The following is a 26,341-nucleotide window of genomic DNA, read 5'->3' on the forward strand; positions in this document are numbered from 1 at the left end:
AGTTAAATTTTAGTCAACGCTATACAAATTTGTGTAATCTATAATATAGACAATGTAATTTTGGTTTAAAAACAATAATAAGTATTAATGGTCCCAACTGAAAACATTTATAGCATTATTTTTGCAGGAAAGTACAACTTATGTGCCATGGTGAGATGGAATAACTTGGCACTTAGAGCTTTCTTTGCCTCTTTGTGAAGTATTAGTACAGTGGAGAGATCAAATTATCTTTTTTTAATATAAACTTATTTATTTTAATTGGAGGCTAATTACTTTACAATATTGTATTGGTTTTGCCGTACATTGACATGAATCCGCCATGGGTGTACATGTGTTCCCCATCCTGAGCCCCTCTCCCTCCTCCCTCAAATTATCTTCCTACTGTAAGTCATACTCTTGTCCTGAGCCACACTGTTGGGACCTCAAATTTCAGAATCGCTGTTCTTACAAAAGCAAACAGAAGCAAGTCACTTTTTTCTGTAAAGGTAGCTGCTGGCAACTCCAGCTTTCCTGTAGCAAGTAAACATTTGTTATTTTGGAGAATAATAGGCATGTTGCTAGGCATGGCTTGGAAACATTGAGAAATACAATTTTGCCTTTTTTTTTTTTTTTTTTAATTTTGCCTCTTTAAAACTAATGTTTTGTTTCCAGGGGAATCTTCCTCCAGGATATAAGATCACTCTAATTGATATAGGACTTGTTATTGAATATCTTATGGGAGGAACCTATAGATGCACCTACACTCGGAAACGTTTTCGATTAATATATAATAGTCTTGGTGGAAATAATCGGGTATGTAATATTTGGGGGAAGTCTATAGATATGCTTTAAAATGAGCTTATAAATATTAACTCAGAATGGTAAAAGTATTGATAGAATTGTCTTAAAATCAAGGTTTTCAACTAAGAGTACTTAGAAATATTTTGTAATTGAAATCCTAGAGAAATCATGCTGGGTTTTTTTTTTTTAATTGGTGTGTGTACACACATTTATATAAACACGTATATGTAAAAATTGATTTTTAATTTTTATAGCATAACAGTGTATTTAAATCTGTAAAAACTTATAAACTTTTACTTTCAGAGGTCTGGCCGAAATACCTCCAGCAGTACTCCTCAGTTGCGAAAGAGTCAGGAATCTTTTGGCAATAGAGCAGATAAAAAGGAAAAAACTAGGCATAATCATTTCATTAAAACAGCACAGCCCTACCGACCAAAGGTATTTTTGTTTAAATATTACCTGTTCTGGCTTTTGGATTTTACTCTTTTTAAGTTACTTGGTATTATGAAACAAAAACATTACTTGTTTTAGTAAGAATTCTCTTTTGTTTTTAGATATAGTATTAAAGCCTCAGTTTTCCTATATACCAAAAAAATAATATGAGGTAATAATTCTATTAAGTTTTTTATATTTAGCTATGATAATCAAAATTTTTAGATATTTTGGTCAATGCCTAACTGCCTTCTTTTATTCCAAATTTACTTGATTAACAGTAGGCAAGACAAAGTGGTACCAATCTTTTCGTTCATTAGAACTGTGTTTTATCGGATGTTGGTGGAAATACTGAGGCTCTTTCTCTCATCTTGGAAAACTTCTACAAAGACATTTTTGCGGAATAACATTTCTATAAAATGGATTTGAATTGTAATAAAAATCAAATATATAAAATTTATTCTCACATGAGTGTCATATGGGCTTATTTTAATGAGCCTTGTAATATTTATTTCCTCTTGAAGATTGATACAGCTGTGGAAGAAGGAAAGAAGAAAAGAACCAAAGATGAAATTGTAGATATTGATGATCCAGAAACCAAGCGCTTTCCTTATCCACTTAATGAACTATTAATTTGGGCTTGCCTCATGAAGAGGCAGGTTATGGCCCGTTTTTTATGGCAGCATGGTGAAGAATCAATGGCTAAAGCATTAGTTGCCTGTAAGATCTATCGTTCAATGGCATATGAAGCAAAGCAGAGTGACCTTGTAGATGATACTTCAGAAGAGTTGAAACAATATTCCAAGTAAGTTATATTTTATCATTTGAAACATTTAAAAAATACAAAAGTTTAAGTGGAGATTATAGTGCCATGCACTAATTGGGTATGTGTATATATAATTTTATTGGTAAAATTAGGAGAAATCCACTTCTAAATCTTTAAGTCTTTTTTAAAAAAATTCAGAGACCTAGGCATGTAAAAAAGAGGTTATTATATCATTTACAATTCAAGAGTTAAATATTTAGCAAGAAAGAAGAAATGCCAGAAGTCAGTTTACTAATTAGTTGCACATAATAACAATTAGCAATTGTTACATAATAGCAATTAGATTTGGTAAACTTCCATTTGAAGTGGTAAAGAAGGAAGAAAAGTAAGCTGTTTTCTAAGGAAATAAATTCAGTTCAACTGGAAAGGCATTTCATATGGTGGAGCTACATGTGTAGAAGACTGAAACAATTCACAGAAGTTTTACAGTTTACTTAGGGGAGTAATGGAATATTAAGCTAGAACGGTAGTTTGTATTGATAGAAAGCTTTATAATAGAGAATAGGACCTCCCTCCCCCAAATGGGCTCTCTTTGGAGAAATAGGAGTTATTATGAAAATAGCTAAAACAGAGATCCTATGATCAACTCACCAGGGATTTAAGATTAGGATATTTTTCATACTAGGCCATATTGACATTCTTTTTCTCTATTGCTGCTGCTGCTAAGTCGCTTCAGTCATGTCTGACTCTTTGCGACCCCATAGATAGGCAGCCCACCAGGCTCCCTCATCCCTGGGACTCTCCAGGCAAGAGTACTGGTGTGAGCTGCCGTTGCCTTCTCCTTTCTCTATTGGGTACCAACCTTTTCTACTATTTGAAATATTATATAGAGACTTTTTGAACAGAGCATCTGAACATTGTCAGTTTTGGTTTCCTGTAAGTCTGTACGTTTATTTCTATGACCAGGGGAAAGTGCTCTGGAGTCACATTTTCAGTCTCATTCCTGATGTGACATATTTTAATACTTTGTAATTTCCATAGGGTAGTAGATATCTGAAAACATAGGGCTATTCTGATGCCTCACAATTCCCCAAGTGTGTCTGAAAATATTAAAAAATTGGAACATCGTTATGAATGACCCTGAAGATAATGGTTTAAAACTGCAATTTGGTAATTTGAATATGTTTTGGCTTTTATCTTTTGATAGTGATTTTGGTCAACTGGCAGTTGAATTACTGGAACAATCCTTCAGACAAGATGAAACCATGGCTATGAAATTGCTCACTTATGAACTGAAAAATTGGAGTAATTCTACCTGTCTTAAGTTAGCAGTTTCTTCAAGACTTAGACCTTTTGTAGCCCACACCTGTACACAGATGTTGTTATCTGATATGTGGATGGGAAGGCTGAATATGAGGAAAAATTCCTGGTACAAGGTATGCTTTCGAAATAATTTAACATTAAGTATGTGAAAAAAAAATATTAAGTATGTGATTAGATAAAAAGAACAGGAATTAGCCCACCAGTAGAGTAAAATGTAAGGGCAGTAAGAGTTGTGGTGTTGGCATTTTATTGTAAGTGGCATTAAATGACCTCTTTTTTCCCCCTTCACTCTGAATTCTTTTCAGATGTGGTGTATAATGATTATTTTCCCAGTTTGAACCAGATGCATGATTGCAACAAATGGGAATGGGAGTGTTGGCATTTATATAGCCCTGTGCAGCCATGAAAAAAAGTTGCTGTTTTATGAAAAGATGATTCCTAGATTGTAAAATTCTAGATCCTGGCCCATATCTACTAACTTAATAATCTGTTACTTTTAATTTTTACTTCACGTATATTAGATCTGCTTGGTTTTTATGGTTAAAAATTTGGGTAAAATATTAACTGGTACTCTCAGTTTCATTATAGTGAGAGATTTTGCTTTAAACTTTCCTTTTTGTTATGTCTTAAATAAGGCACGGAAATATGGAAGGCAGAGATCATGCAAGTAGTTTAATCACAGACCATTATAAGTGGATAATAAATACTAATCATACACTAAAAATAATGGTGAAAGATTAACCTTGATATACAGTTGTCATAGAAAACCCTGATACACAATTATAATTTCTTTGTGTTTTTAAGATTTTGCAAATAATACATAGAAGTTTAGAAATAAACCTTTTTGTTTATAGGAAACAACTTGAGTAAATCACGTTATGACATGGAACACTCGCAGAGAGATTTAGGGTAAAATTAAGCACATAGCAATTTCATAAGGCTTGAATTTTATTTATAACAAAAATGTATTCTCTGAACAAATTGTAATCTGATTTTTTAATGGGACAAGTCTATAATAATTATTGAATTTTTTCTGTACCCTTGTAATACTCAAATATTTTATTATTCCTTAAAGCAGTTCAACTTGGGCCTCTTTATATATAAGTGAAAAGTGAAGTGTTTTTTTCCTCTATACTATCAGGGGCAAAATGGCTAACTAATAACCTGGATTTTTATACCTTTTTATTGCTTTTATTATATTCTTGAAAGTCATTAGTTTTAAAATGTGAACTTATCTGTTTCTAAAATTTTTAGGTCATACTAAGCATTTTAGTTCCACCTGCCATATTAATGTTAGAATATAAAACTAAGGCTGAAATGTCTCATATTCCACAATCTCAAGATGCTCATCAAATGACAATGGAAGACAGTGAAAACAACTTTCAAAACATAGCAGAAGAGATTCCCATGGTAAGGAGGGAAAAAAATTTAAAGTAAATGTAAATTTATTGTGAGAAAATATACCATAAATGTTATTTTTATTTTAGGAAGTATTTAAAGAAGTAAGACTGTTGGACAAGAATGAAGGGAAGAATGAAATGGAGATACAAATAAAATCAAAAAAGCTTCCAATCACACGAAAGTTTTATGCCTTTTATCATGCACCAATTGTAAAATTCTGGTTTAACACGGTATGGTTTCTTTTTATTGAAGTATAATTGATGTACAGTAGTATATGTTACAAATGTATAATATACCAATTCACAATATGATCCATGTATAGTTATAAAATACTGGCTGTATGTCCCATGTTGTACAGGATATGCTTGTAGCATATTTCCTTTTTTGTAGCTCATCTTACACCTAATGGTTTGTACCTCGTATTCCCCTGCCTTTATGTTGTCCCTCTCTTCCTGTTCTCTCTGCCCACTGGTAACCACTAGTTTGTTCTCTGTAGCTGTGAGTCTGCTGCTTTTTTGTTAAATTCACTGGTTTGTTGTATTTTTTGGATCCCATATATAAGTAATATGCAGTTTTTGTTTTTCTGTGTCTGACTTATTTCATTTAACATAATACTAAGTCCATGTTGCTGCAAATGGCAAAATTTTCATTCTTTTTTATGGCTGAATAGTATTCCATTGTATATATTTACTACATCTTTGACCATTCATCATTGATGGACACTTAGGTTGATTCCATATCTTTGCAGTTGTAAATATGCTGCTATGAACATGGGGTGTATATATCTTTCTGAATTAGTAACACGGTATGGTTTAAAGTAGTATGAGCAAAATAGATTTTTTTTAACCACATTAAAAATCATTCAGTTTTATTAATACATATTAAATTCACACATGGTCTTAGTAAACCTTTAACAATTAACCTGTGATCCTTTTCTCAAAATATAGTTTATAGAAATTCAGAAGAATTCTTCTAATAGACTGATATGAGAATTGTGATTTTTATGGTTTATAGAAAAAAGGCTAGTTATTTGGTAAATGTGGATATACAGTAATTTTATAACCTCTTATGGAAGGGTTACCTATATTTTTCTTAGTTTTCGATGAAGATGTATTTGTTTCAAACATGTCAACAAATATTTATGACTTCTGTTGATTTAGTGAATGTTTATCAGGATTTTAATGAACTACCATCTTTTTATCTTTAAAAGCAAATGGACACAGCTACTTAAATTTAGAGTGATTCTCTTTCTTTAGTACAAAGAATAAGTCCCTGAACACTTAACTAATAGTCGTCTATAAGAATGATTTAAATCAACAACAAGTGTCATCTCCATTTAGCTTTTCATTATACATTTTACCTTATAGTCTTTAAACATACATGGAGTAGTGAAAATAAATGATTGCCACCTAATATATAACTTCTTTTATCTCTGAGGCATCAACAGTCAAACACATGAATTTACATTCACACTAGAAAGAAAGGCATATCATGTAATTTGGGAGTTATATTACTTTCAAATAACCTCAAATAATACTAGTATAAAAAAGATGCTAATAATAGTTATACCTGTCTCAGCATCAATACCAACAATAAATTGGATCAATATCTGTGATCAGTACCAACAAATAAGTTTTACAGGTGCTTTAACTTTAGATTATTTTCTATAGTATTCTCATTTAGAGCAGTGCTAGAAAAGTTATTGACTTTAATGCTTTCTACTGTGTTTGCTGATATTTATTTAGATTTGATTTTTGATTGAGTACTTTTACATTTTCTTCATCTTTCAAGTTTCTTTCCACTATGAACTCTTTGGCTGTTTTCTGAAGTATATACTTAGGACTAATGTCTTTCATCATTTACTACTTTTGTATGGTTTCTGTGATTTTGAGTGAGGTAACAGCTTTGCTTAAAGGCTTTGTCACATTCTCTGCATTTGTACAGTTTTTTCCTACTATGTTTTTTTTCCTCCTTTTCTATGAATTTTGTGATTTTATGTGAGCCAGTTAAAGGCTTTGCCACATTCTTTACATTGGTGAGGTTTCTTCCAGTATGAGTTCTTTGATGCTGAATAAGATACGGATGCTGATCAAAGACTCTGCAACATTCTGTACTTTCATGAGGCTTCTCTGCAGTATGAATTATCTGATGCTGCTTAAGATTTGAGCACTGGGTAAAGGCTTTGCTATATTCTTAACATATGTATGGTTTCTCCCCAGTATGAATTATCTGATGTCTAGTAAGTTCTGAGCACCATATAAAGGCTATGCCACATTCTTTACATTTAAAAGTTTTCCTCTAGTGCGAATTTTCCTGTGTCTACTTAGATTTTTTATAAAGACTTACCCAGATTTATTACACTTGTTGTGTTCCTGTGTAGTATGAACGATTGATTAAAACCTTTATCTCATTCACTACATTTGTAAGTCTTCTCTCCATATGAATCCTGTTACATGTAGTAATGTTGAGCTTTGATAAAAGACATTTTTATATTTATTACTTTTAGAATGGTTTTCTGAAAATTCAGTGCCCTGATGTTTCATAAGATATGAGTCTTGGTCAAAGTTATTGTCTGATTTACTGCAAGGATTGCTTGTCATTCCATTATAAATGCTGTGGTATTGAATAACAGAGCTCTTGCTTAAGATATTACACAATTTATTACAGTTTAAATTTCCAAGTTGACAGCTTTCATGTTTTCCCAGTAGCATTTTTTTGAAACAAATCTTCCACGCCTACTTTTTTGGTCATCAGAACCTGGGTGTCATAATAAGACAGAGCTGGATATGTGGGCTGTTGTCTCTATTCTCTTCACATTCTAGAGATCCTTCTTTTGTGCACAAAAGGTGACCACATGTCTGGCTGACAGTAAGACCCAAGGAGACCAGGTCCCAGTAGTTCCTTAACATCACGTTCCTGTGTAATTCCCAGTGATCAAAGTCCAGGCATTCCCACTCCTCTTGAGAGAAATCAGTAGCCACATCCTAAATGTCAGCAGTCCCCGAGAAGCTGCCATTTCCTCCTCTTCCTCCTGCTCTGTGTTGTTTTCTCATCCATATCATATTGAGGAATCACATCAACATCTTGAGAGCATACCTTCAAAGGGGTCTGTACTTCTCCCTCACTGGCTCCTATCACACCACAAGCCAGACTTTCAAAGCTGACTTTGAAATGCTGAAAAGGCCAACCTCTCCAGTACTTTGTCAGGAGAGATTCAGGAGTTTGGGTTTTGGGGGATATGAACCAAGCATGGCCCTTCAGTAAACCTTTCTCTGCTCCAGATTCTCCTGTTTAGGTATTGTTTGGCTGGGAATGTGGCTGCAATGGGTACCACTCTACCCAGTTGGGGGCACCCTCTCCAGGACTCCTTCCTGCCTTGGGGTGGGGCAGTGCATTCTGCTCCCAGCTGTTCCCTCCAGGGTGCCCCCGCTCCCTCCCCGAGTGACTGAGGGTAGAGCAGCACTGCCTACACCACCGGGATGGAGCCCAGGTCTCCTTGGAGCCAGAAAAATGTTTTAAAGGATAGGCTTTAAGGGTACCTTTGGTTTAGAGTGCATACTAATCTTGATATAACTTAGATCCCTAGAAAGCCATTTTCCAGTTGATAACTTATGATACAAATATAATTTCCTTGTGCTTTGGGACTTTGTAGATAATATTACAATTTTAGAAGTAAACCTTTTTACAGTGTTAGTTCATGGTGATACAGGTAATCTAGATCATACAGTTTTATTTTTCAGTGGTATAATAGCTTCTTTCTTTCACTGTAGTGCACATTAGGTTATCTGTCACATAATTGGTTTTTTCCTTGCCAGTGGAAAGACAGATTTTCCTACCAGCTTAAAGAGCATACATGTCAATAGAATAATGGATTCTATCTGAGAAACATATAAGATTGGTTACTTTATCCAGGGGCTGAGTGACTAAGTTTTCACTTCTCTTACCAAGAAAAATTTTCAGTTGTTTTTGATTTTTTTGTCATGTTTTTGGGTTTCATTTTCATTGTTGTCAGGCTTTTTTTGAGTTGCCAAAGTAGGCAAATGGTTTTATGCTGAGATGAACGTTTGAGAATTTGTTTCTTTGATCATTGCTTTGTCACCCACACACAGGCCCATTAATCTAAGATTAATTCTGTACGTTTCCTTCTCAGTTTAAAAAATTTCTTGCTCCATCTTGTTCTGGTATTAAAATTACAAATTTGAATTATCTAATATAATCCCCAAATTCTGTCTCCACTAATGGAAATAACATAGGTTTCGTATGAATGACTAAAAGTGGACAATTCATGTGACTATAGGAATTTCTTTTTTACTTTACTTATTGCATTTTACTTCCCTTCCCTGCCATGGCTTAAATCAAGGATATGACTTATTTTAAGACTTGTAGAGGCAAGGAAAGGGATGAGAAAATTCTCAGCCACAATTGTTCAGGGGTCAAAGAATCTGGGTTTTCCTCTGAAATTAAATGAAATGATTCTTTGAAAGTTATTTTACATTGTTCCTTACTATCTCCTTATAATTTTTCTTGATAAGAGTCTGAAAGGTGGGATGTTCTTTTACCTAGGAAGACTGTTTTTCATTTTTGTTTCCATTTCTTGGGATTCAGCCTCTGTGACCAGAAGCTAAGAAAATACCAGTTGTCTTTCTTAGGAGTACTACTTGGTTGAGAGAAGGAGGAGCCAGGTAGTATGCTTTTCTGAATGACAGTGATGAAGTTTTATAGTAAATTTAAAATGTTATGGTACTTTAGTTATAAGTGAAATTATGTGGACTATGCTGAGAACATAAACCTGGTATTATAAAATTCTTCCTGTGGGAAGTACTAAAAAGTTAACTAAAGTCTAGAATAATACATTTGTACCTTGGGGACCATTTATAAATGATTGGTTGATAAATGCAATGTCTGCATGGAAAAAGAGTTCCCTCTGAAACTTTTCTAATTATTAAAGCTGGGAGATACTTCACAGGGACTAGTTTAGTCTCTCTTTGTGTGTATGTTTAGAAATGTTCATAGTAAGTTACATTTTATAATCAATTTTATTCGTATCTTTTTTTTTTTTTTACTAGCTGGCATACTTAGGATTTCTGATGCTTTATACCTTTGTGGTTCTTGTACAAATGGAACGATTACCTTCAGTCCAAGAATGGATTGTTATTGCTTATATTTTTACCTATGCTGTTGAGAAAGTCCGTGAGGTATGTCTTTAGTTTTTCCTACCAGTAACTTAGTTTGTAGTTGGAGGGTGTTTTGTTTGTTTTGGTTATGTGTATGGGTATGTGTAGGTGTTATTCATAATTTCAGTAGGTGATGATGTTATTAAAGTGTACAATGTTTGGTTTTGCTATTCTAAAAGTGATGATCAAAGAATAGAGATTAGTATGTTGTTAACTTTGTCCTAATTACAAAGATAGTGATTGTTTCAAAAAGTAGATTTGATTTTTATTTCAACATTCATATTTATGATCTTTGCCACTCTCAAGAAGTTTTAAATATACTAGCCAATCAGGTAGGTAAATTATAAGTAGTTTATTATTTTACACTCCTCTAAAGTATCCTGTGGACTTCCCAGGTGGCACAGTGGTAAAGAATTCTCCTGCCAGTGCAGGGTTGGGAAGATTCCCTGGAGTAGGAAATGGTAGCCTACTCGAGTATTCTTGCCTGGAAAATTCCAGGGACAGAGGAGCTTGGTGGGGTACACAGCCCATGGAGTCACAAAGAGTCAGTTTGAGCGACTGAGCAAAGTGTACTATATTGCCCATTGAATTGTCATTTAGATTTAGATCCCTGTGTCTATCAGAGTTTTCAGTGTAAAATTGTAAATTTTCTAATACCCTGACTTTCAGGGGAGAAAAGTTCTAAAAATCTCTTTACAACTTTCTGTTTAAACTGATACCTACATATATGTTGTTTTATAACACACTTATTTAAATACATCAGAATTATTTCATGTCTCTGTGCTTTTACGTTTAGAGAATATATGAAATTGCAAAAATAGAAGGCACTGTACTTCCCTCCCACTTAGGTATTGTAGGACTTTATCTTATTAAATAACTTACTATGCATTTTAAATTCTTTGAGTGCCATGGCCACTGTATTTATGAAATATATTGTTTTACTAATATGTTTAAAGAAATTAAGTTGTTAAATGGTAAAAGCAAATTGCAAAGAATTATTTTAAATGTATATTCATAAAACAGCTCTGCAAGAATTCATTAGATAATAATAAAAGTGGTTGCCTCTAGTGGGAAGGGGAATCAGTTGGCTAGGGGAGAAGAATGGGAGACTTTTCAATATTTATGATTCACTGTGATTTTGAAGTTGTAAATGTATTACCATTTCCCACATAAAATTTTTTAAAAAATTTTACATCAAAGAGAAGAGCTAAGTATAGCAATTTAAACCATTGAGTTGTTTACTTTCTGCAAATAAGGCACTTTTGGAAGATCCTGGTTGAATGTGCTGGTGTTGTTTCAGTGAAAAGTAAAACAACTTTTCAAAAGTATCTCACATTCCAAGCCTAGGGATCTTTGTTCTAATCCAGAATTTACAGTGTCTTAATTGGATGACCTTGGTTGAACAGGTTATTTATCTGTGGGTCTTTCTTCCCCCTATACATAGAAAATGAGGATAAGAAATATGTCTCTGATATCTTACTGAATTTTTTTGGTGATCAAATACCAAGACAGTCAAAAATACTTTGAAATATTAAAAGATATATAAAATTTAATGTGCTATTATAATTGAATTCTGGTATATGTTTTAATAGGAATAAATTGATTATTATTATTTTTTAACCTTTAGATTTTTATGTCTGAAGCTGGAAAAATAAGCCAGAAGATTAAAGTGTGGTTTAGTGATTACTTCAATATCAGTGATACAATTGCCATAATTTCTTTCTTCATTGGATTTGGACTAAGATTTGGAGCAAAATGGAACTTTGAGAATGCATATGATAATCATGTTTTTGTGGCTGGAAGATTAATTTACTGTCTTAACATAATATTTTGGTATGTGCGTTTGCTAGATTTTCTAGCTGTAAATCAACAGGCAGGACCTTATGTAATGATGATTGGAAAAATGGTAAGTTGAGAGGTGTCTGATAATACTCATGGGTTTATTGGTATTTTTTCTTAGAATCATAAAAATGTTACTAATACAGTTTTACTTGAATCAGAGAATAGATAGTTCATGTTTATTTGCCTCATATTCGAAATAAACCATTTCCTAGGATGTTAACTTTTGAAGAAACTGTTTGATAGGATAAGGTTACAAAATCTTATTTGTTTTATCTTGAAATACTTTAATTTTTAAATGCTACTTTTAAGTGTTAGGACTATTTGAAAAAAATATAAATTTTCCAGGTCTAATCTATGAATTTATTTTCATCATTACTGCCACCACACTAATCCAATCTGTCATAATCTGGTACCAGCAATAGTCTAGTAATCTGTTTACTCATAAGCACTCTGGCCTGTCTTCAATCTATATAATAGCTAGAGTAATATTTCAAAATGCCAATCTGAACATGTTACTTCTCATTCTTAAAAAATGTTTTTTTGGTGGTTTCCATTACTCCTAGAATCAGTGTACTTAATGAAACGCATAAGCCCTGCCCAGTTTGACTGTTGGTTTCCTTCCTTCCTTCCTCTCTCTCCCTTCCTTCCCTCCCTTTAAATTTTGAATAATTACAGATTTACATGCAGTTGTAAAGAAATAAGACAGAGCAATTCTGTGTACTCTTTACCTAGTTTCCACCAGTAGTAACATTTCCTTGCTTTCTTTCTGAACTTTACCCTTACCATTTTTGACCTCTTGCCTGTGCTTTAGTCATATATGCCTTTTGTCTTTTTTCTTTAACAGAGCCCCTTCCAGAGAACCAAGAATAGCTCTTTTTGTGTGTGTGTGTAAAATGGTCATCCTCATCTATACTCATATCCTTAGGTTTTTTGAGTAATTAGTTTTATTATTCAGATCTTGACTCTAACATTTTTTTTTCAAGGAGAAATTTTTGTATTTTTCAACTGGATGAAGTTTATTAACTGTATAATTTTATGGCACCCATGTTCTTCCCTTCAGAATATTTATCTGTGTCTAACTTTATTTTAAACTACGTTTTTATTGGATTATTTACATTCTCCTCTAGACTTGAAATTCATTGGAGTAGGAACTTTGGTGTTAGTCACCTTTGTATCTATAATACTTATCATAGTCCCTGTCACATTGTAGAATCTCCTTAACTAAATAATTGTTGTTTGGATGGATAAAGCCATTTCAAGTAGGAAAAAAACAATGTAAAAATAGTGAACATTAATTGTACTTTAAAAGGTTGGTTCTTAAGATTTTTTTCCCTGATTTTTATATCCTTAGCAGATTATGGATTTAAAAAACAGTAAAAATTCAACAAGTAGTTTTTAATGTTTATTATATTCTCACTGCTGTGCAAGACAGTGCAAAGGTATTAAGATATTGTCCCTGAACTTTGTGAAATCACATTTTTCTTTTTTGACTTTTTGAGTCCTGTCATTATTTTTAACAGTTACATAAATCTAGCTTGAGGAGCCTGTCCTACATAAGGGATTTTAGGAAATAAGAGATATTAGTAAACTATCAATGTGGTTGATTGATTAAGTTAAGGGGATATAGGGATTCATGGAAAGAGAAAAGTCTGTGGAGGTTTTTCTTATAAAGCAATGAAATGTGAACTAATCTTCAAAAGCTTGAGATAGATGGGAATAAAAAGGAGCAGCCTGTCTGGAACTTCTTTTATGGTAAGGTACAGTTTGTTAGCACATTGGATGGAAGAGAGGGCGTAGCTTCGAGTATATAGAACGTTGAAAAGTAGGACTTTAGAGAAGAAAAATACAGGGAAACCATTGAAGAGTTTTTCCCCTAAATTTTGATTTTTCTTTACCATGAAAGTACGGTGACATTTTTCTGTCTTTCCTTATCATTTTGGAGTTACTTTTCAGTGTGTGGATGTTGAAAACAGGTAAGTCAGGTTGTTTGTTACGATGATTTTTAACCAGAGGGTCAGTCTGAAAAAGTCTTGCAAGGATTTGTCATGTGCAACTCCCAACTCATCACACTAACCTTGTCCCTTATTAATGTACTTTGCAAGATAATGGTCACTAAGCAAACACTGTCATGGTTTATATCTTTAGATAACTCTTTCTTCCTATCTTTACTGATCCAGACTGTTTTTAAAATTTATAACCAGCACGTCTGATCTTTTCCTGATATAATATGCCCACTATTTGCTTTTGCTCATAGGCTTAACCAATTGGCAGATTCTGTTTTTTAAATATAGATGTCAGATTTAATGTGCAATTTTTTTTTGCTTTGAACTGAAAAAATCTAAAATGTGTTGGGCTTACTCTTGCCATAAATAGCTTTCAGATTTTAGTGGTGTAAAAGACAGACTTTGTTATGCTTCTGTTGCTTTTGTGAAAGTAACTTCTTTCCTTGTTCTAAAATTACTATTTAAAATTTTAGCAAGAGCAGACAGACTACCCTCCAGAGATATTCAGTGTTAACAATTTGATGTAAACCTTTCCATTCTTCAAGACATGTATAGGGGAAAAAAGACATGTATATGACTACATGTGTTTATTTGTGTTAAATTTCACAAATGGGCTTATATATTATGCTTTTTCTCAATTCTTTTAAAATATCTATCCCCTTTATAAAAATCTGTTCCTAGAATTTTTGAAACCATTTTCCTTAATCTTGGAAGATTGGTCTTCTAGATTATATTTATCTTCTAAGTAACCCTTCTGAGTAATCCAGTACAGGATTATCTGCATTACTTTGCATTATGAAAACAAAATTTTTGTGGTTTTTGAATATAGAGTTTTATTATTACATTTGCTTTTTCACACTATTTCCCTCTAGGAGAGTGTATCCAGCTCTCCCTAGTTAAAAATTACTAGTTTACTATTTGTTACATTAAAGGAGTACTCACTATTCATCATTTTGCATTGTTTCATGAAGTAGTGGTAGTTCCAGGAAAAGTAGGGGAGTTAAGATTGTCAAATAGGCTTTACATGAAAAGGTATGCAGTCCAGAGACCTCTGAATCATCAGCCAATACACCTTGTATAATTTTAGAATATTTCAGGTTTGGGTTTTGATTTGGGCATTTTCTTTAATTACAGATATATATTTGGATTTCAAATTGTAGCAAATGCCATGAATAATGTTTTGATGAATTATTTGCCTTTTAAAATCTTTTATCCCAAGATTTTGTTTGTTGAAAGCATACATTCTCTTAGTAGTGCTCTTAAATGGTCAACTAAGATATTATTTAACTATTTTATAAGTAAAAAAATGGAATCTTGGGAGAATGTATTAGGATTCTTTGATTACAGATTATAGGGACTCTGACTTAATTTTAAAAGTAAATTTGTTAGCAGATCTAACAATTTTAAAGCTAAAGGATCAAGACTATATGATTATATTTAAGTAAATGTTTTATAATTTCTCCATCTATTCTAGATTTACTGTCTCACCTTCCATTTCTACTTTCACTGTATACTTGTTCAAAACATATATGAAAATGTTATAATAACTTACTTTAGGTTGATTTATTACTGCAATTATTGTTAGTTCATAGTAGATTAAAATACAGATTTATTATACATGTAGTCTCTTGAATGGGATTTTCCCCTTAGATTATTTTCTGTGGATGAATATTACTACATATTGCTAGAGTGAGACTACATTCACTTTTTTATATGTAAGTGCTGAATACATGTACACATAAATCAGTGGATAGAAATTAAAGTTTTCTTATTGCATTTCACTTTATTATTTAAATTCCTGAGTAATGATGTCAAAATTCACATTGTGATTTAGCAATAAAAATTGTTTTTTAATGATGTATTGTGTGATAGCTCAGTTAGGCTCTTTTTAATTTTGTTGAAATTAAATAATTGCACACCACCTGACTTGCAAAAGGGTTTGTTAACCAGATATGAGGATCAGTTCTTTTTTAGACACACATACTGATAATTCAGTTTGTTGTTGTATTTACCTCTTAGAAGGTTTTCACAGCCCAGGAGACAAGGCACCATGATAGAGTTCAGGATGGAAGAACTTTCACGGAAATTGGTTCCTTGCATCTGCTCATTATGTCTATACTTGTTTAAAAGGCTTCATGAACATGAGATAGGCAGACTCCAGTTTGAGCCTATGTTATGGTTCAATATATAGAAGATGCCTATGACTTGCCTGATGTCACAGATCAGTTTTTCTATAATATCTCTTATGTTCAGGTTTATATAGTGATGAGATTTCCTGAATGCTACTGCTAGGAATAAAAAGAAACTCAAAGATTCAAATTATCTATTGGAATACTAGAAATTCTTTTTTAAGATGAAGAATTATTTGTGTGTATAAATCCCCATGTATTTTAACAGTGTTCATTTTTTTAACAGGTGGCCAATATGTTCTACATTGTAGTGATTATGGCTCTTGTGTTACTTAGTTTTGGTGTTCCCAGAAAGGCAATACTTTATCCTCGTGAAGCACCTTCTTGGACTCTTGCTAAAGATATAGTTTTTCATCCATACTGGATGATTTTTGGTGAAGTTTATGCCTATGAAATTGATGGTAAGGATTTAATGTGTATGAATTTATCTTATGTTAAAGTCAGAATTGCATTATAGTAATACTGTGTATTTTCACAAATTAAGGTGTTAAAACCTTAGCCTTCCCACAATACATTAATTAATCTCAGAAGAAACATAAACATTAATTGAAAAAGTATTTAAAAATTTTTTTTAGTTGCAAATAATGGAATTTAGCCTAAACTGGCTTACACAATAAGGACATATATTAACTTACATAACAGAAAGTGCTAGAGTGTCTTTGTGATTGGCTAACTGATAGTTAAGGACACCTGTTCCTTTTCATCCCAGTGCTCTGTAATCAGTGTCTGATTCAAAAAGGGTTTCCTTTATAATTGTAAGACTCTCTCATTAGCAGCAGGAGGAAAGAGACACTGTTTTCCATAGTTCTCTCCAGGGGAAAATGTCCCATTTCCAAGAGGCTCCCTATTGAACCTGTATTTTTATCTCATTACCTCAAATTGGCTTCAGGTTACCTATGTCTAAACAAGGCAAGCATAATGGAATTGACTAGTTGATTGTATCAATATATACTATGGAATTTTAAAATTCACCTTTCAATACATTCTCTGCTTAAGGTTATTCTATTATTTTAAAGAGGCAAGTGGGCCTTAGGAAGCATTACTATGAACAAAGCTAGTGAAGGTAATGAAATTCCAGCTGAGCTAGTTCAAATCCTAAAAGATGATGCTGTTAAAGTGCTGCACTCAGTATGCCAGCAAATTTGGAAAACTTGGCAGTGGCCACAAGACTAGAAGTCATTCTAGTCCCAAAGATGGGCACCTGCCAAAGAAAGTTCAAAATAGCACACAGTTGCACTTATGCTTGCAAGGTAATGCTCAAATCCTTCAAGCTAGGCTTCAACAATATGTGAACCAAGAACTTGCAGATGTACAAGCTGCATTTAGAAAAGGCAGAGAAACTAGAGATCAAATTGCCAACATCTGTTGGGTCATAGAAAAAGCAACAGAATTCCAAAAAAACGTCTTGATTATGCTAAACCCTTTGGCTCTGTGGATCACAACAAAATGGAAAATTCTTAAAGAGATGGGAATACCAGACCACCTTACCTGCCTCCTGAGAAATCTGTATGCAAGTCAAGAAGGAACAGTTAGAACTGGACATGGAACAATGGACTGGTTCAAGATTTGGAAAGGAATACATCAAGGATGTATATTATCACCCAGCTTATTTAATTTATATGCAGAGTACATCATGTGAAATGCTGGGCTGGATGAAGCACAAGCTGGAATCAAGATTGCTGGGAAAAACATCAATAACTTCAGATATGCAGATGACACCACCCTAATGACAGAAAGCTAAGAGGAACTGAAGAACCTCTTGCTGAGGGTGAAAGAGAAGAATGAAAAAGCTGGCTTAAAACTCAACATTCAAAAAATAAGATCAGGGTATCCGGTCCCATCACTTCATGGCAAATATATGGGGAAACAATGGGAATGGTGACAGGCTATTTTCTTGGGCTCCAAAATCGCTGCAGATGGTGACTGTAGCCATGAAATTAAAAGATGCTTGCTTCTTGAAGGAAAAGCTACAATGAACCTAGACAGCAAATTGAAAAGCAGAGACATCATTTTGCAGACAAAGGTTAAAGGTCCGTGTAGTTAAAGCTATCGTTTTTCCAGTACTGATGTACAGGTATGAGAGTTGGACCCTAAGAAAGGCTGAGCCCTGAAGAATTGATGCTTTCAAATTGTGGTGCTGGAGAAGACTCTTGAGAGTCTCTTGGCCAGCAAGAAGTTCAAACCAGTCAATTCTAAAGGAAATCAACCCTGAATATTCATTGAAAGGAGTGGTGCTGAAGCTGATTCTCCAATACTTTGGCCACCTGATGCGAAGAGCTGACTCATTGTAAAAGACCCTGATACTGGGAAAGTTTAAGGGCAGGAGGAGAAGGGGATGACAGAATGAGATGGTTGGATGGCATCACTGACTCAGTGGACTTGAGTTTGAGCAACTCCGGGAGGTAGTGAAGGTCAGGGAATCCTGGCATGCTACAGTCCATGGTTTTGCAAAGAGTCGGACACAACTGAGTGGCTGAGCGAGAAGACAACTTGAGAACATAGATGATAATGCAGACTTTCAGGGATGTTCTTCTGACCTCCACATTGAGTTACAGAATCTTACTTTTGTTAGTTTGCTCGTGTTCTGTCTTGCTCTTTCTCTTCCATCTTACTTTACTCCTCTCTCTTCCTATTCCTGTGTTGCTCTTTACCCACCTATTTATAGGTGATTGGAACAGAGGATGGTAACATAGTGGTCACCAGTTGTTATCAGACGTTGATTAAAACAGGTTTTACCAGCCTAATAAAATTTTGTGTTTAATGGTTTCCTTTTTGGTTTCTTTTCCAGGTTTTTATTGTCTGCTCTTTTTCTGATGTGGTTCTAGTGTAGTTATAAAGCATTAGATAAAGTTTTTTAGTCTCCTGCATTTTCTTTCTTGGGTATTTGCTTCATCAAACTAATCTGAATAAAATAGAAATAGATTTGAAAATTTTTTTAAGAGTGAAAGGACAGTATGCATCAGTTTGCCCATAAAACCATTTATTTGAAAGGAGTGATACAGCCATAAAGAGAATTTCAGTGGTGTATATTTTTAAAATGCATACAAGCACTTTCCTGGCAGTCCAGTTAAGACAGTCCTTCCACTGCAGGAGGGATAGGTTCGATCCTTGGTCGGGAAACTTAAGATTTTGTATGCTGCAAGATGAGGCCAAATTAAATAAGTAAAATGCTTAGAAAGTACCAGGTGCTAAGTGTATTATAAATATTTGTATAAAACTTGTCACTAATTGATGATTATTTAATTTTAATCCTTGCCGTACTTGAATTTATTTTACCTTACTCCTCATAACTCTGTGGTGGCTATTAAAGCTCTTCCCCTCCTTAATCCGGGTATGTTATAGCTTCAGAAACATTCCAGGTGGAGGCAGTAAAAAGCAAGGAATTAAAATCTAATCATTGTGTATCTGAGAGACACTAACCATTCCTTCAACCCTGTTTTGTGGCATGATAAACTAAACTCAGTAGTCTTCATGTTTGTAAATGTACTATGAGTTTATCATACTCTTTTTTTTTTTTAATCATACTCTTTTATGGTTCAGTTATTTTTCTTATAGAATGTGTGGCTGAATCTCAGAATTTTATTCTCCTTAATGCTCCTCTGGCTAAACCCTACCTTGAAGGGTAGACATAATATGGAAATATACTTCCTTGTGTGGAATAGAGTGGTAAAATAGTACCCGCATCCCTCACAAAATTCTTCTGTGTTTATATGGTTGCCTGCCCAGAAGCTTTTGCTAGAATCTGTTAAACAGATTTATACATAATCAAAACTTCCTTCAAACAAATGTATACCAATACTGACTAGAAGCAGATAACTGCTAAGTTACTGTGTTTTAATTCTTTTTTCTCTCTCTCTAAAGTTTGTGCAAATGATTCCACTATCTCTCATATCTGTGGTCCTGGGACATGGTTGACTCCATTTCTTCAAGCAGTCTACCTCTTTGTACAGTATATCATTATGGTCAATCTTCTCATTGCATTTTTCAAGTAAGAATTTTACTCAGCTGCTTATTGTAATGAGATCATTTAATACACAGTTTTCTTTTTGAAGGAACTATTCAAAATTTTAAATATGATTATATTGAGACTTAAACTACTAAGAATTATTTCTGACAATTATAAATAAAGCATGCTTTTTCAAAATCAAATCAGTTCTAAGTTTGAGACTCTACCTTTCAGCATTCCATTCTTTTATAAATTTAACATTTGGGATTTATTACTCAATGGTCAGGGTATACATGTACAATACACAAAACAGAAAGGCAAATAGAAAATTCTTCAGTAATCCCATTCTTAGTATTTTGATGTACATCTTTATCTTTTATGAGCATATATGAACCATTTTTTTCTTTCAAAAACAATGTTCTTATAGTTTTGTGTACTGTTTTTAAGTAAGCAGAACATGAATTTTTCCTGCATTAATAAATACCCCTCTCCAGTTTTTTAATGGCTGCCTAGTATTCCATGATATAGACCATGATTTTTAAGCCAGTATGTTTTTATTGCTCCATCTGATTGTTTATAATTTTTTCTTCCCCAAAACCACATTGTGGTTAAATTTTTTAATCAGTCCTTATGTATTTCCTTAGAGTGTTTTCCTGCAAGTAGAACTATTCAGTGTATTTATATTTTGGGCTTCTTGCACGTAAGTCAAAATCTGCCTGTTTCCCCAAATCTGTGCTAATAGGAGGTGTTATCTTTTTGATGGTTGCTTATTTTATAGCACTTAAGAGTCTTATTTTTATTTGCAGTTAGTGTGTTACTTCAGACTGAATATTTTCTTATGTTTTTGTCATTTATATACCATTTTAAAAGCTTAAAATCATACTTTCTGCCTATTTTTTAGTTGGTTTGTAATTAAGACCCTCAACAATATCAATATGTTTATGTTTTTGCTGCATATGTTTTTTCCAGTTTCTCATTTGCCTTTTAGTCTTTTTTATATTGGGATACTCCTTTGAATCCTTGTTTAGAACATAATTACAGTAAAATTTTAGTACTTCAAACTTTAAAATGTGCTTACCTAAGTTTGTTTATTCTTTGTTATTTAAGCAATGTGTATTTGCAAGTGAAGGCAATTTCCAATATTGTATGGAAGTACCAACGTTATCATTTTATTATGGCTTATCATGAGAAACCAGTTCTGCCTCCACCACTTATCATTCTCAGCCATATAGTTTCTCTTTTTTGCTGCATATGTAAAAGAAGGAAAAAAGATAAGACTTCGGATGGACCAAGTAAGTAAAGTATATTAAGGCAAATGTTTTTATCACATGCCAGTATTATACTGAAAGCTAAATATTAATTTTATTCAGAAGACTTAATTGGTTAATTTATGTTATTGTAAAGGCTTTTGGATTTGCTTAAGCATAACATATTTTTAAGTGCAATATGGTTATCTGTAAAAGTAAATTTAGCATTAAACTTGCTTTTTGATATGGCATCTCAATTTAGTTTTCTTAAAATGCTAATATAAACCATAACACTTGTTGTCCTATAAACCATTTTGACTGCTACATAAACAATAACACTTTTAGTATACTTTGTACACTACATGAGATGTAGTCAAACTCTGCCTAAAATTTTACAGTGACTTTTTGTTCTACCATTTCAATTTTTAAAATTGTTCTACCTGAGTATGTGAGGGAGAGGTGAGAGAGATAGATGAGAAAGGGTGTTTCACAGGAAAAGGAAATTAGAACAGGAGGAAATACCAGAAACTCTTCTGCTGACATCACACTGTGAGTGAAGAAAGAAGTAGAAATGACTTGTCTGTGGCTTCAGAAACAGTAAGTTTTTTAGTAAGGAAACAGTTGCAGATGATTTACATAATCTTACGAACTCTTTAGGTAAAGTTTATCTTGATGTCCTCGTTTATTTTTTCCTTTTCCCTCCATAGAACTTTTTTTAACAGAAGAAGATCAAAAGAAGCTTCATGATTTTGAAGAGCAGTGTGTTGAGATGTATTTTAATGAAAAAGATGACAAATTTCATTCTGGGAGTGAAGAGAGAATTCGTGTCACTTTTGAAAGGTTCAGAAACTCTTTAATTATAACTGGTTTTATGTCAGAGTGTGTTCTGTTAGTTTTGTCTCTCTTAACATGGTCATTGTGCGATTTGTGTTTGTCAAACAAGTTTAGTAATGGTTTTACATTATATATTGGGAGACAGATCAATTGTTTACTTCATGTAAGTCAGTCAGTCTCTTAATATTTTTGGACCCTTGTTACAGGAGGCAGAAAAGAGTTAATATTCTTTACTAGTTGGTGGAGAAAAATTACTATTTAATTATTTTAAATAATTATGTTTTAAAATAATTATGTCTTAATTATTATGTCTTTAATTATGTAAAACATTTGTTTCTTTCCATTAGCTTTGCTACATTCTAAAAGTATATGGTGTTTGTGTAGTTACAGTAATGGTAATAGTAATTCTATGTATATGTAGTTGAACACTCTTGTGTTACTCTGATGTGGGAATAAATAGCCTGTGGCACAAAAGCCTGTTTTGAAATCTTGTATTTTTATTACAGTAGGATTAGCACTGGTTTTTTCTTAAACATAAGGTATGCCTTGTTATAAATGAATAATTGTACAAGATTTTATATCTTACCTTGTTTGAGTGCATGTAAAGTTTTTTTATCAATATCATTTATTAAGATTACAGAAATAATTTCTAAACCATTTATTTTTAACATTTGTAAAATGCCTGTGTTTCCATTACAGAGTGGAACAGATGTGCATTCAGGTTAAAGAAGTTGGAGATCGTGTCAACTATATCAAAAGATCATTACAATCATTAGATTCTCAAATTGGTCATTTGCAGGATCTTTCAGCCCTGACTGTAGATACATTAAAAACACTCACTGCCCAGAAAGCTTCAGAAGCTAGCAAAGTTCACAATGAAATCACACGCGAATTGAGCATTTCCAAACACTTAGCTCAAAACCTTATTGATGATGGTCCTGTAAGACCTTCTGTATGGAAAAAGCACAGCGTTGTAAATACACTTAGTTCCTCTCTTCCTCAAGGTGGTCTTGAAAGTAATAATCCTTTTCTTTGTAATATTTTTATGAAAGATGAAAAAGATTCCCAATGTAACATATTTGGTCAGGATTTACCTGTAATACCCCAGAGAAAAGAATTCAGTTTTCCAGAGGCTGGTTCCTCTTGCAGTGCCTTATTCCCAAGTGCTGTCTCTCCTCCAGAGCTGCGACAGAGAATACATGGAGTAGAAACCTTAAAAATGTTTAGTAAAAATCAAAAACCAGGCAATTCATCTAACAGTATACCACATCTATCATCCCCACCAACCAAATTTTTTGTTAGTACACCATCTCAGCCAAGTTGTAAAGGCCACTTGGAAACTGTAACCAAAGATCAAGAAACTGTTTGTTCCAAAGCTGCAGAGGGAGATAACATAGAATTTGGAGCATTTGTAGGTAAGTTTGGGAAAACTGATATTTGTACATCAACAGTATTTTTTTAAATTATGATTATCACCATAGAAATAAAAATAAATTGCCAATTAATAAAATTATGTAACTGTGTGACAAGTGGACAATCTTCGTAGAGTATAGTCCTGAAGTTTTTAAAGGAATCAGAAGTAGGGGAAATAGGTTGAAATGGGCTGTAATAATAGTTATATTAGCACATACCTCTTTGGTGCAACTTAAATAGTGATTGTGTGGAAAACTTATTTGTATTCTGTCTTTCAAACTTGAGGATAGTTTCTTAGTAATCAACTTTCATTGAAAGAACTTGAGTGATTTGTAAGTTTCAAATACAAAGGGAAAGAGGAGGCTAAAAGTGACTGGCAAAGAACAGTGTTTTATAAATACAATGAACGTATAGTTTTTCATTCAAACTAGTACACCTTTGAGAATGAAAGGTTATATTACTAATATTTACATTAGGACTATAGGGAAAGCTAAGATTCTGCTTGAAAAATGAGTATTTATGGCCAACCCATTTATATACCCAGAGGAGAGCATTTCAGAAAGGAATGATTCAGTCTTAGACCTCACCTCAAATAAAATCAGGACTGGAAATATGTATCTTTTGGCAGTGATAACATATCAGTGACCTTGGTGAAACTGTTTTGGTGAAGGAAGTGATGGAGGGAGAAGCCAGATTATAGTGAAATATAGTGTGAATGGGAGGAGAGAAAGTGAAGTACCAGTGGAAAGGGGGCTGCTCAAAAACTTGGCAGTTAAGGCAAGAAGAAAGAAATAACTAAAATTTTGGTTTGTATGTTTAAGGCTTTATTTGTTTCATTTTTGATGATAGTTTGTTATCTAAATGTTGACATTATGCCACGTGTGAAAGGAAAAGGTGAAGAGAGGATGCTTTATAGAGCCAATCAGATCCCAGATATGCGTAGAATGTAGTATTTTAACAGCCTTCCTCTTAGATTATTAAAGATAAAAGTATTTAAGAAAGAATTCTTAGAAAACAACTTGAGTTGTTTGTGGACATAACCAGAGTGTTCCAAGGATTGAAGAAGGTGCTCTGTCTCTTTGGGTTTGAATTTTTCCATCAGGTGGCTTCTTAGCCTTGTCTTTAACACTATATGTGGCTTCCTAGCCTAGGAATTTACCTAGTCATGGAACATGTATAGAGATCTTTCAGAGAATGTGTTATATCTATGTGAAGTCTCCACATTAGGGCCAACCCCATGATTTATCTAGGTACTGAGCATGCTGATCTCTACTGCTAGACTGAGTTCACTGTGGTTTATAGAGATGATTCTTCCTACATTAAATATATCCCATTTGATTTTTAAAAAACACATTTTAGTCTATTTGTTAATATATTGCCACTGGGATGGATATGTGTAGATACACAGGTATCCTTATGTTTGATATCTGTATTTATATGTAATATGCATGTGTCATATGTATAATAAACATCTTAATATATAATGCTTTTTTATTGACAAAAGCTTCCCTGGTGACTTAGACGGTAAATCTGCCTGCAGTGCAGGAGACCCGTGTTTGATCCCTGGGTCGGGAAGATCCCCTGGAGAAGGGAATGCAACACAGTTCAATGTTCTTGCCTGGAAATTCCGTGGACAGAGGAGCTGGCAGATTACAGTCCATGGGGTCGCAGAGTCAGACACGACTGAGTGACTGACACGCACACACACTCTGATAATCAAATGATTGTCCTCCTTTTAAATTGTGAGCAGTTCACTTCAGATCACTTGTAGGACTCTTAGGATCCTATTACTGTAAACTGAACAGCTCATGTTCTCCAACCTTTTAATAAGTATTTTCACTATCAAGAAAGCTACAGAAAACTGCAGAGCCATCAAAACTACTTAAAACACAATATAAATCATATATTTGAATAGACTAGGCAATCATTATTTTGATAGATCAAAATAAACAAGTACTTTTTGTGGTAATCTTTCTCCCTCCTTCTTTTTAGGACACAGAGATAGCATGGATTTACAGAGGTTTAAAGAAACATCAAACAAGATAAAACAAATGTTATCTGTAAGTAAATCCTTACAGCAGTGCAGTTTATTTGGTTGGTTGGGGGTTTAGTTCAAAATAGAATTAAACATGTTTTTCAGAAAAAACACAGTTAGCAGAGACCATCCATCATCATGATGATCTGAAATACTTTAAGCTCAGCAGACATATTTCTTTTTCTCCTGTATTTCCTGCCTCTGTTAATAATGTCAGCATTCTAGTTTACCAGGGCAAACTTGCATTCTTACTTCTCCCTTCCAGTCAACAGCCAAGTCTTAACTGGTTTTGCTTCCTAAATGTTTTTTTAGTACTTCTGCTTCTCTTGATCGTTAGTAATAGTTACCCTGACTTAGGCTGTTACTTTTACTCTCTAACTTTTACTTCATTGAACTCTTAATATATCTTTAACAAGGTGTTACAGCAGCAGTTGAAAGAATTTATCACCACACTCTGATGGCATCATTTTGCTGTTATGAAGTACTTGTTATATCTGAGAAATCATTTAAGATAAATGGACATTTCCTAGTGGGAAACGGTAAATGTTAGGGTTTCCCCACAGATTGCACCTTTTAACAGTGACCCTATTAAATGAGCTTAAAGCCGAAGTATGCTGAAAATTTTTAAGGGCGCAGATAGCTTCCTGCTAAAAACAAAAAGAAATAAGTTTCTGTGAGTGGCAGGAAAAGTGGTGGCTATGTTTTCAGTTTAACAATTTTGAGTAATCTACTTAGAGAAAAAGAACTATGCTAATAGAATAATGAGTTCTAGCTCATGTTGGTCAGAGACTTTGAGTTCTTAAACATTTGTGGGTTACATCCCTTTGAAAATCTAATAAAAGCTTTAGATCCACTCCAGGAAAAAATGCAAATATATGTTTCTGCTTTTAAGGTATAGAATTATACAGATACCTGAAGTTCACTCATCAGTCCCATACTGGAATTTCTGTCCAACA

The 26,341-nt window shown here is 33.4% G+C and overlaps 1 protein-coding gene across 1 annotated transcript in view; it reads left to right on the top strand.

The window, feature by feature from the left end:
• Nucleotides 1-26,341, top strand: part of TRPM7 (transient receptor potential cation channel subfamily M member 7) — a 102,199-nt gene that overhangs the window by 52,493 nt on the left and 23,365 nt on the right. Inside the window, exons 14-27 of the mRNA XM_043472001.1 lie at nt 652-792; nt 1,084-1,218; nt 1,737-2,017; nt 3,186-3,414; nt 4,556-4,711; nt 4,789-4,932; nt 9,769-9,897; nt 11,504-11,782; nt 16,137-16,311; nt 19,772-19,898; nt 20,964-21,148; nt 21,811-21,943; nt 22,637-23,352; nt 25,343-25,410. Of these exons, the coding sequence (XP_043327936.1) occupies nt 652-792; nt 1,084-1,218; nt 1,737-2,017; nt 3,186-3,414; nt 4,556-4,711; nt 4,789-4,932; nt 9,769-9,897; nt 11,504-11,782; nt 16,137-16,311; nt 19,772-19,898; nt 20,964-21,148; nt 21,811-21,943; nt 22,637-23,352; nt 25,343-25,410 (2,898 nt within the window). The remainder of the gene's footprint in view (nt 1-651; nt 793-1,083; nt 1,219-1,736; nt 2,018-3,185; nt 3,415-4,555; nt 4,712-4,788; nt 4,933-9,768; nt 9,898-11,503; nt 11,783-16,136; nt 16,312-19,771; nt 19,899-20,963; nt 21,149-21,810; nt 21,944-22,636; nt 23,353-25,342; nt 25,411-26,341) is intronic.

Source organism: Cervus canadensis, chromosome 6, assembly GCF_019320065.1.
Source record: "Cervus canadensis isolate Bull #8, Minnesota chromosome 6, ASM1932006v1, whole genome shotgun sequence".
NCBI lineage: Eukaryota > Metazoa > Chordata > Mammalia > Artiodactyla > Cervidae > Cervus > Cervus canadensis.